Below are 11,131 nucleotides of genomic sequence, written 5' to 3'. Positions count from 1 at the left end.
TCTTTTTGGTTGTCTGTGGAGCAAATGCTCTTGGAGTCTAAAATATCTGGGTTGGGCTTGGGTGTGCTTTGAAACTTTATTTTTTAAAAGTCTGTGCTCTACACTTTTAATTTATTTGCCACATGAAACATGTAAGTGGATGTTTCTTTTGAAGAGTGGAAGAGATTTTCTGACTTCACCCTGTCTTTGAAAATGAAGTGACCTACTTTGAGAGGTGCATTGTATTGTGGGCTGAAGGAGGAGACTGGAATAACCTCTGCATCACACAGCTGGAACACTGATCTCTCTTACTTGAATGTTGCAATCATACTGTTTGCAGATGTTGAATTTTTAAAATTAACTGATGTGATTAGGTGAGTCACTACAGAGGTTATTCAGAATGCACAGTTTACAGCATGGTCAGTGTGTGTATAGAAATGTAAATGTCAGAGGGCTGGGGCACCTCTGCTGGGACACACCCTGAGAGTTTTGTTCAGCCTGGAGAAGAGAAGGTCCCAGGGAGACCTTTCAGCATCTGAAGGGCTTCCAGGGGAGCTGGGAAGGGACTTTGGATAAGGGCATGGAGCAGCAGGAAAAGGGGCAATGGCTTTAAACTGATGGAGGGTATTGGGAAGAAATTCTTTACTGTGAAGGGGTGAGGCCCCACCACAGGTTTCCCAGAGAAGCTCATACTGGTCCCAGTGTGGAGCCCTGAGGGACACCACCCTCAGGACCTTGAGCTGTTAACCAAACCAGGAGCTTCAGGACTTTGTTCTGGGTCAGGTCCTGCTCTTCTGCAGATGGGAGATGTGAATGTGACTGATGCAACAGACTACTCATAAACCAAACTGCTAATTTATGAACTAATTAGGTTTTCCTACTGGAGTTCTGTTATTTACGGTTCTGTCCTGGATGCTCTGATTAGTTACACACAAATATGAGTTACAGTTTAGCTCCAGTGTATCTCCACAGCCACCAGTGAGTAAGAGCTGTGCTGCTCCTCCTTGCATCTCCTGCACCACTCATTTACTGTAAATTTTGTTTCTGGATCTTTTTTGCTACCAGACTTCTATCCTTTTCCTACTTTTGTTTGTTTGTTTTTGTTGTTTTGTTTGCTTTTTTTGTTTTGTTTTTTGTTTTGTTTTGTTTTAATACCAACTAACTTACCCAGAAACACTCTTTCCTCATTGCTGCCAATTTGATGTTCCATCTACCTGGAAAGGAGAAAAAAAAAAAAAAAAAAGAAGGAAAATAACTTTCCTGGGCAGCCTGTTCCAGTGCTCTGCCACCCTGTGTGTGAGGAAGTTCTTCTCTTGAGGTGAAACTCCTTGTGATTTGGTTTCGTTTATGGCCATTGCCCCTCATCCCATCACTGGACATCACCTAGAACTCTGAGTCTGGCACCATCCTCTTGACAGCTGTCTCTGGGATATATTGAGATATTTATATGTATTTAGAGATACTGGGATTATTTATAGAGATCACAGAATCACAGGATGGTTTGGGTTATAGGGGACCTTCAAGACGATCTGCTTGCACCTGCTGCGATGGGCAGGGACACTTCTCACTATCCCAGGTTGCTCAGAGCCCTGTCCCACCTGACTTTGAACAGGGGACATCCACCCTGGGCCCCCTCTGTTAGTGTTTCACCACCCCCACATGCAGAATTTCTTCCCCATATCCCATCAAAAACTCCTCTCAGCTTGAAGGCGTTCCGCCCCTGCCCTTGTAAAGAGCCTTGTCGCATCCTTCCCGTGAGATCCCTTCGGGCACTGGGGGATATTTAGCGGTGCTGAGGTACCAATATTCATACATTTACCTTCTCCCGAGCCCAGCGAGGTACCGATATTTATACATTTACCTTCTCCCGAGCCCAGCGAGGTACCGATATTGATACATTTACCTTCTCCCGAGCCCAGCGAGGTACCGATATTCACACATTTACCTTCTCCCGAGCCCAGCGTGTCCCGCAGCTGCGGGACGCGGCCTCCGGGCGCTCCGGGCGGCGTTCCCGCGCTCCGCCCCGCTCGATGCGCTCGGCGCTGGAGCGGCGCTGCCTGGCGGGGGCGGGGCGGCGCCAAGATGGCGGCTGCGATGGCGGCGGCGGCGGCGGTGGTGGTGGCGGGCGGTGCGTGAGAGCTCCCGCGGCCCCCGGCCCCGGCGGGATGTGCGAGACCTACTCCCGCTGGCTGCTGCGGGTGTCGGTGGCGCAGATCTGCCAGGCCCTCGGCTGGGACTCCGTGCAGGTCTCGGCCTGCGACCTGCTCACCGACGTGCTGCAGCGGTACCTGCAGGGGCTGGGCCGGGGCTGCCACCGCTACTGCGAGCTCTGTGAGTGCGGGCTGGGGCTGGGCCGGGGGGGATGCGGCTGGACACGGTCCTGGGAGGGCACTGTGAGTGGCCCTGCTTGAGCAGGGTCCGGGCTGGGTGAGCTCCGTGAGCCCTGCCAGTCTCGGCCATCCCGCCAAGGAAACAGCGCTGGGGCAGGGCAGGAGCACGGCTGGTGGGATTTGGGCAGGGCGGGAGGGCACGAGGAGGAGGTTTGGGACACGGCTGGGGGCTGGGGCCAGGGCAGGAGGGCACGGAGAGGTGGGATTTTGGTAGTGCTGGGGTCTGGGCGGCAGTGCAGGAGAGTATGGGGAGGTGTGGTTTGGGGAGGGCAGGGGTCTGGGGGACAGGGCAGGAGGGCGCAGGGGAGTGGGTTTGGGCAGGGCAGGAAGGCACAGGGAGGGGGGTTTGGGCAGGGCACGGGTCAAGGAGGGAGGGCACAGGGAGGTGGGTTTGGACAGAGCAGGGGTCTGGGGAGCGGGGCAGGAGGGCACAGGCAGGTTGGTTTGGGGGACAGGGAAGGAGGGCACAGGGAGGTGGGTTTGGACAGAGCAGGGGTCAAGGCAGGAGGGCACAGGGAGGTGGGTTTGGCGGACAGGGAAGGAGGGCACAGGGAGTTTGGTTTGGGGAACAGGGAAGGAGGGCACAGGGTTTGGGCAGCACTGGTGAACCTGGGGAGGGGGCTGTGGGGGAAGGCTGTGGGGTGGCACAGTGGAGGGGTGGGGAGGACAGCTGGAAGCTTCTGATTGTCAGGCAGTGCCAGGAGCTGGGGATGCTTGGCAGGGGAGGGTTGTGGAGGTGTGGTCATTTGGGCAGGGTAGGAGGGTGCTGGGAGGTGGGATTTGGGCAGTGCTGGCGTCTTTGGGTCAGTGAGTGCCAGGTGTGGGTTTGGGGAAGATCAGCCCGTGGGCTGGAGGCTGTGGGGAAGGGCAGCCGGGCTATGGAGCAGTGCACAGGACTGGGAGGATGGGAGGGAAGCTTTGGAGCAGCAGTGGGGCAAGGGGGTCCTGGTGCCAGGGAGGACTGTGGGGCAGTGGGTCTGGGTATGGGTCTGTGGGGCTGGAGTCAGAGAAAAGGAGGCTCTGTGGCCAGGGGTCTGGAGTGTGAGGACATGGGGGTGCTGTCCCACTCTCTCTGGCTGCAGTGTGCTGGGGACGGGGAGACACAAGTACAGGAGAGGGAGAGGGGACTGTTGGCCCCATTGCTGGGATGCTCTGAATCTGGGAGGAGGATGAACTGGAGGGAGAAGGGACAGCCAGCCTCTTTTCCTTGGTGGGGTGTGTACGTGGGAGGATGTGCTGCTGTGTTCTCATGGCTCATCTTTGGGTCCTCTTTTGTGCCCTGGGGCCAGTGCTGAGGGGGCCCACTGCAGGGGGGGGATGTGTGTGGGGTTCACTGTTCTGGCACAAGGGGAAATACTGAGGATGGACGGTGCAAGGCTTGGACTCCCTCCTGCCTGGGGAGGGAGTGGTGTGCCTGGAAGTCCTGTTGTTGGGACTGGGAATGTTTGTGTACAGGGAAGAAGCAGTGGTACTGAGGGACTGGGAGCATGTGTACGGGGAATGTGGGAAGGCAGGGATGCACTAACATGTGGTTTGGGGGAAGTGGAGCTGTAGTGCACAGGATGTGGGAGTGTGACAGGGCTGCACATGGGAATTGTGGAGTGCAGAAGGGGTGGGTTGAGGCTGGGGATAATTTAGTGCACATGGCATGATGTATGGGTGTCTTCATGCGGATGCAGAGGAAGGGGTTTGCCTGGATCTGTGGGGGACTGCAGTTAGCCAGTGCTGCCAACGAGGTGGAGAAGGAGCTGGAAGTGATGGTGGGGGGCAGTGGAAGTGATGCCCAGGGCCTCAGTGGATTTGGGATGAGGTGATGCTGGGGTGGGAGCATGGAAGGGGTGAGTTTACAGCAAGTGGGAGAAGAGAACGAGGAGAGGACTGAGAATCAGTGCCAAGGACTGCTGGCTGGGTCACCCAGGGGTATGGAATGTGGGTGTTGATGGGATTGGGAAGGGAGCACCACTGCTGGCTCTGGGCCTACAGCAGAGGATGCAGTTGTGTGTCCCTTGGGATTGTGAGTGTCCCTGCAGAGCCTGCAGTGGAGCTGCTGAGGGGATGGATGTCCTGCTGCTACCTGCAGAACATGGGGGGTTGGAGGGTGGAATGTCCAGTTGCTTGCTTGGTCAGTAATCCTGCCAGTGGGCCTGAGAAGGTGCTAGGGGTGTGCTGGGTGTGGGAATGTCAGGAAAGGATGCTGATGGGTCACAAAGGGGTGGGGAGGTGACAATCTGCTGCAGGGTGAGGGAGGCTGTCAGGGTCACTGGCAGCTCTAAACACAGGAAATGTGGGGAATGAGGAGCAAGGCTCAGGCTGTGGGTGTGGTTAGAGCATCCTGGGTCTGTGTGTGTAGAGGTCTTTGCTGCCCTACATGTGGGCAGGGAGGGTGTCATGTCATGGCAGAGATTTGTGTGCAGAGATGGGGCTGCCAGTGCTCCTGCTGCTTCTGTGAGTAATAGGAAGGAAATGAAGGGGGATCTCCATAGTGGAGGGACTCGGAGGAGCAAGGGTACCCTGGAGAGGTGGATGTAGGCTGTGTGTCTGGGAAAACAGGGCTGCTTGTGCCTCCTGTGCCAGGAGGGACATGTTTCCCCTTACTTTGGCATGCTGGAGAGCTGTGGCATTGTGGGCAGCTGCTGCTCCACGTGTCCTGCACTTGTGGAGGGGAAAGTCCTGGAGAGCCCCCGGGGCAGAGGTCAGAGCATTGGGTCTGTCAGGGGCTGGAGCTGGGATGGATAATTGATTGCCTGAAGTGCTGGGTAGGGAGAAGGTGACTCACTGGTGGTGGATTTGGGGGCTCCTGTGGCCACCACCAGTTCAGAGATTGTGCTGGGACCTGCAGGAGGTTGCTGGAGAGGTAACAGGGATGGGAGCCCTGAAATGCACCGCTGGGAATGTTTGCAGTTCTTCTGTCCAAGCTGTGGGAACTGTGCTAATGAGGTGTCAGCCACAGATGAGAGGAACATTAGAGGCATGTTGCAGTCAGCTGGTGGTGGATTGGGTTCAGCATCAAGATCCAAGGAGCTGTGAGGGCTGGGTGTGTTGGATTCCTCTGCAGGGGTGAATTTGGAGAGTGTGCAGAGCTGGGGAGCACAGTGTGAGTGGCTTGGTCCGGACAGGAGCAGCCACAGCCTGGAAGTGCTGCTGCTGGAGGTTGTGCCCCTTCTCTGAAGAAGGGAAGTTCTCACTGCTGCAGGGATCCCCCATGAAGCAAAGTGATGAGCTGAGTGTGCCTGGTCCTGGCTCTGCTTCATCATTTCAGGAATAATTGAGATCAAGTCTGACAGTGCCAGTGTAACCAAGCTTAGGAACAACTATCTGCTGCAAACTGGATTTCTCAGTTGAATAGGTTTACTTGTACAACTTTCCCCAAATCTGGGAGCAAGTTAGTCCAGAAATGGGACTGTGCAATATTAACCCATGTATCCCAGCAGCACAAGTGCAGCTCTGAAGTTTGTATCCCAATCCACACAGAAATTATCTTTAAAGCAATTAAAGGAGACAACAGAGAGGGTTTAGGAGGATGGAGTTATGAGGTGAAAAAGAAGCTCTCCTAGGTTTGGCCTGAGCTGTGATTTCATAAAGTTGTTACAAATTCTGGGGAAGATGCTTGTGCTGCAGTGTTTCTAAGACTGGGAGGAAAAGACATAGAGATGAGTCAAATAAATCTTTTGGTGCTGAGGATTGGAGTTTGTTGAGCTCAGGTATACCTCTCTTGCTTTGGGTTTGCTTACTGAAAGTGAGGAAAGGCATTTTTCCCCTATGTGAAGTATCACAGTCTTTTTGTTTGGTGGCTTTTTGTTGTTTTTTTTTTTTTGGAGGAGAAGGGGAATATGCTGTGTTTGTGCCAGTGATGTGCTGTTTTTTGTACAATGTCTCTTAAAACGATCCCTGTATTTCTTTCTTTAAAAAGGTTTGTAAAAGGACATCTTAATACTGAGCTGACATCTCCCTGCAATTTCAGAATTGTTTCCTTTTGCTCCTGAAATAAGTTACTGTACAAACCCAGCTCTGGATGAATGAGCTTAATTCTGCCATGGTTTTGCATAAGTAGAATTAATTAAATTCCAGTTGTAGCATCTTCATTGTCGGGGCGTTATCTCGGAGTCAGACCAGTGGGGTTTGAGTTAGCAGGGCTGTCAGCTGAGGGACATAATCTTTGTGTTCCAAACTGAATGGATTTACTCTGACGTCGTTGAGACACCGTGGTATGGCTGTGAAAAGCCTGTCATCGCTGCTCACGTGTTCTCTCACTTGCAGAGGAAAATGATGGCTCTCCCAGCTGGGTTAGATCTTTGTTCCAGCTGTTACATCCCATTAGGAGAGCTACATTCAAGATTTTCATTACTTTTCTGCTGTTGTTTCTTTGCATTTGCAGTAGCTGTAGTTGATGGGAGCTTCTGTGGCTGCAAAGAGAAGGCAAAAGGATTTGCAAAGCGGGTTTGAGATGTGTTTGATGCCGTGAAATGCTTCTGAATGCTGTGTTGGGGGCTGGAGGAGAGGCTGAACTTACAGGGAGAAAATCAGGGTTTTCCTCTTAAAGTACACCATATTATGCTGCTCAAATTTGTGGAAAGCTTGTCAGAGGAACGCCATTCAACATGCTGCAAGCTGTTTTATCCTAAAATTTAAATTAAATATTTGAAAACCAGTGTTGGAGTATGTAATTAAGGTATCAGGCTACAAAACAAACTGATGTAGAGTGGTTTCTGAGAGCAGAGTTCTGCCTTGTTGTTGGTTTTAAGCAGAGGTGAAAAGGGAAAGGCTCCCTGTTAGGTGCCACTTTGTTTTGCACTCCTGTTTCACGTGGTTTGATAGAGAGCAGAGCTGTGCTTTGAGTTACCTGCTCTGGGTTGTGTAGGTTGGGTTTTTTATACTGGGGAGCTGTCCATGAGGACAGATCAGAATCTGCTTTGTTTGCCATGAATTTAGCTAATGTAGCTTGGTAGTGGGTTATAGACATGCAAAATATGTCATGTTTTACCTCTTAGCTTAACAAATCCAGTGAGGGAGTTCAGTTTCCAGTCTGTTTATGTGAGTGGTGCAGTTCATGGGAGGGATGAGGAGGGGAGCTGTTGTTCACACCCCCTAAAGTCTCTTTTTTTCTTGTGCATTGCTCTAAAAACCAGTCAGATAGAAGCTACTCAACTTCTGTCACTGAGGGCTCCTGGGCATATTTCAACAGATAATTTAGATTATCTGCTGCTACAACTTGATGTGTAATAAGTTGGATAATTAGCTTTTTGAATTCAGAGGTGGATTTTCCTCTGCTTTCCTTCAATTTTCAGTGTTGAGCTTATGCTCGGATATACTGTGATTTTATGCTTTTTCCTCCTGAAATTTGCTAACAGTTAGGAAATAAAGTTTAAGAGTTGGTCTTTAGTTTCATATTGCTTGACTACTTTTTTGAAGATTATTTTTATGCAAACATAGAATTGTAGAATATCTCAGTTGGGATCAGGGACCCATTCCCTGATCCCAATGATCCCTCAGTGGATCATTGAGTCCAAATCCCTATTCCTTGCAGGACAACATACTAATTATATATACACATTAAAAAATATTAATGACTATATTGAAATTGGTATTATTAATGTAACTGTGTTTTTGTTGAAAGGCAAGTTCTGATCTGATGAGAGCAGTATTTTAACTGGAAGGAAAAATTGCCAATATTGCAGAATGTTTTCCAAGGCAGTACTGGCTCCAAAACTGCTCCAATGTCTGCACAGTCTCTCCTGCAAACTTCATTATAGTAGAGGGAGAATGCAAACAGCAGACCAATATTTTCTTTGGTAATTACCACAGAGGAGAGAATTCACCTGGCATCAGCCAATTTTTTATTTCTTTATAATGTCAAATTTATCTCATATGTTTTCTTTGATTTTGTTCTTTTTTTAGTTACTTCATTCTTACCATTATGCAGTAATAATCTTTATCAAAGGATTAGATTGTTGGTGATCAGTTTAAATGAGCTGATTCTCTCTGCTGGTCCTTGAATGACTTTATAACAAGGATCTATCCTGGGCCTGTAACATACATTATAAGTGTGCATTTTATGTCCTGATAACCTTAAATATTGATGCTTTTAAGCTAATTAGCTTCTTACTGGCTACTAATATAAAGAAGGACAATGTGTTTTTTTTGCTTGATGTTTCTGAAGTTACTGGGAAAAGGAGGAGACTGAGCACCCACAGCAAGGAGATGCTTTTGCCCTGACTGGTAACTACATTAATAGGACCCTTTTTTCCCCACTTAAGTGCATTTAAGTAAGGCTTCTATACTTATTAAATAACCTATTGTGCATGTTTATGACTTTGCTGGATAGAAGCTGTGCTGTCTCCGTGAAACAGTTATCCTGGAGTAACTTTGTGTGATGTGTTGGAACACAAGGAATCTGTGATAGAGCCTGTAATTAAAATACCAAGGAGCTATACCTAATAATTTGCTGGTTAAAATAAAATCTAAAAAAAAAAAAAATCTCTTTTACAGCACCCATGAAGGGGAATGCTGAGCTATTTATAACACATGTGTGTGTTGCATGGGTGGTGACTCATTAATTTTTCTCAGTATATTTATTACAGAACTGTAGTTCTTCCTTTAAGAAACCTGGCATGAAACTAAAAGCTCTTCTGTTCTGTACTTACTTGCCTGTTAAATTTTCACTCACTCATACGAACTTTGGGCCAGGAAGGAGGAGGTGGAGGGGGTGAGTTTGACAAAAGGAAATCAGCTATTCCTGAGACTGAATTTAAGGCAAGTAAGACAGTTCCCTAACTCCACAGAGCCCCTCACAGTGCCTTTGGATGACATGAGCACTGGCCAGCTTGTTTGCTGAAGAATTCTTGTGACTTTTGCAAAAAAACCTCAGCTTCATGAGCTTCTAAAGATTCCTTTTCCCCACAACCCAAACCCTTGTTTGTAGGGCACTTTAGTGCTCCATCCTCGTTCTCTTTGATTTGGTTTTCCTTGTGGAAGAGTTGGTTCATGTGCAGGTGATGCTGAGCAGTGGGGCTGAGTGCTGGATTAACTTTCCACACAAATACTCTGCTCTGCCTGGATTCTGTTTGCCCATCACTTCAGTCCAGTACTTTTTTGGGATGCAATTCTGTGTGCAGATTCTTCCTCACCTAGTGCTCATTCTCATGCCCAGAGAAGCTGAGAGTATCTTAGGTGCACAGCCATTCCCACAGGTTTCTGCTGAGCTGTTTTGAGACCAAATTGTCTTAATTTAGCTCTGCTGCTGCCACAGCTTTACCACTTTTGGAGCACAGTTCCCATTCAGGGAGATAGTGCAGTTATAATCTTGTGAGAAAGGTATTTTCCTAGTTCACTGTTCATGGGGCATAAGGGGGAGAGTTGTAACTTGCAGGATAAACTATTCCCACCTCTTTCATCTCACTCCCTGAACAATGATAGTATTTAAAGTGTTGTGGTATAAAGAACAGCGAGAGACTGGAAACCAAAGCTCTGAAGTGTCTGTGATCTGGCACCGACTTGCTGTGTGACATTGGATTAATTATTTTGCTGGGAGGCTTCAGCATCTGAATTTTTAAACTGAGGATAGCACAGATATGTGAAAAATATTGAGATAAGTTCAGTATGCACAGATTAAACTTCTTTTCTTGGCATCATTTGCTCACAGAAAAAAGCCTAACACTAAATGAAACACCAGGAGAGAGTGTGTTGCATGTTTGTTAGCATTCCCTTTCATGTGTCTGGCTTCTGCTATTTTACTGATTTCTTTTTATTAAGCCAGAGAGAGAAGAGAAATGCTAAACTGTTGAAATAAAAGTGTAAAGTCTTTATTTGATGTTTAACCTGGAAATACATTTAATGCATTTTTGTGCTGCGATAATTTCCAGTGATAACTGGTTTGATTTTAAATACAGATATGAATACAGACCTGAAACTTTTTTCAAACACTTTTATCACTGAGGACACTTTCTTGAAAAGAAGGGTTAACTGTTCCATCCTTTCATCCCTCTTACGGTTGCAGGTTTAAACATTATTTTTAGCTTTCAATCAAACTTTAAACTTGGCATTGTCTCTTTGGAGGCAAATGTCAAAGCTGTGGGAAAATTGAATCTTCTTTGGGTTTTTTTTTGGTCACCTTTTGAACCCACTTTCTAATACGCATAATTGTTTTGTGATACAGTTGTTAAATATTTCCATGCATCAGTTACACGTAGTAACTGCTTCTCTGCCACGTGTTCTTAAAAAGCACTTGTAGAAATAATTCATTTTTAGCATTTATCACTTGCTAATTATGTCAGCACACTTTTCTGGAGGTTAAAAAGATCATGTGCTGATCTAGGAAAAGACCTTTGAAAAGTTTTCCCCAAGTTTTTCTTTTCAGCTGTCTATCAAATTTGTACCTGTTAAGTCTTGACACCTTAGAAAATGCTTCAGTAAGTTCACAGGTACCTTCATAGCCTGCAGAGCAACTAAAAGCGATAACACAAAATTTCTTAGTGGTGTCAATTGCCTGAATTTAATTTTACCATAAAGCACACTTTTTTCCCCCCTAATAAGTATAAGGATCTCATAACTGCTCTGGAGTGGTGATATCTTCATGTAATTATGTGCAGGCAAGCCTGGAGTTTGCAGAGCAGACTGATATTGCACTTATACAAACACACAGGTATTACACAAACACAAGCTGTGAGGTGCTTCTCACCCTGCAGAGTTCACATTCCAAATACAGGAGGGTAAAACTGGCATTAACTTAGTCTGATCTCCCTTTTAGCTGTGGAAAGAATTAAAAC

At 47.7% G+C, this 11,131-nt stretch overlaps 1 protein-coding gene across 1 annotated transcript in view; it reads left to right on the top strand.

Annotated features, from left to right (window-relative positions):
- Positions 1–2,038: 2,038 nt before the first annotated feature.
- Positions 2,039–11,131, top strand: part of TAF3 (TATA-box binding protein associated factor 3) — a 114,100-nt gene continuing 105,007 nt past the window's right edge. Inside the window, exon 1 of the mRNA XM_041413399.1 lies at positions 2,039–2,310. Within this exon, the coding sequence (XP_041269333.1) occupies positions 2,145–2,310 (166 nt within the window). The 5' untranslated portion in view covers positions 2,039–2,144. The remainder of the gene's footprint in view (positions 2,311–11,131) is intronic.

Source organism: Onychostruthus taczanowskii, unplaced genomic scaffold (genome assembly GCF_017590055.1).
Source record: "Onychostruthus taczanowskii isolate IOZ18803 unplaced genomic scaffold, ASM1759005v1 scaffold41, whole genome shotgun sequence".
In the NCBI taxonomy this organism is placed as follows: Eukaryota; Metazoa; Chordata; class Aves; order Passeriformes; family Passeridae; genus Onychostruthus; species Onychostruthus taczanowskii.
Note: the sequence above shows the minus strand (reverse complement) of the source record. Positions and strands in the feature narration are given on the sequence as shown.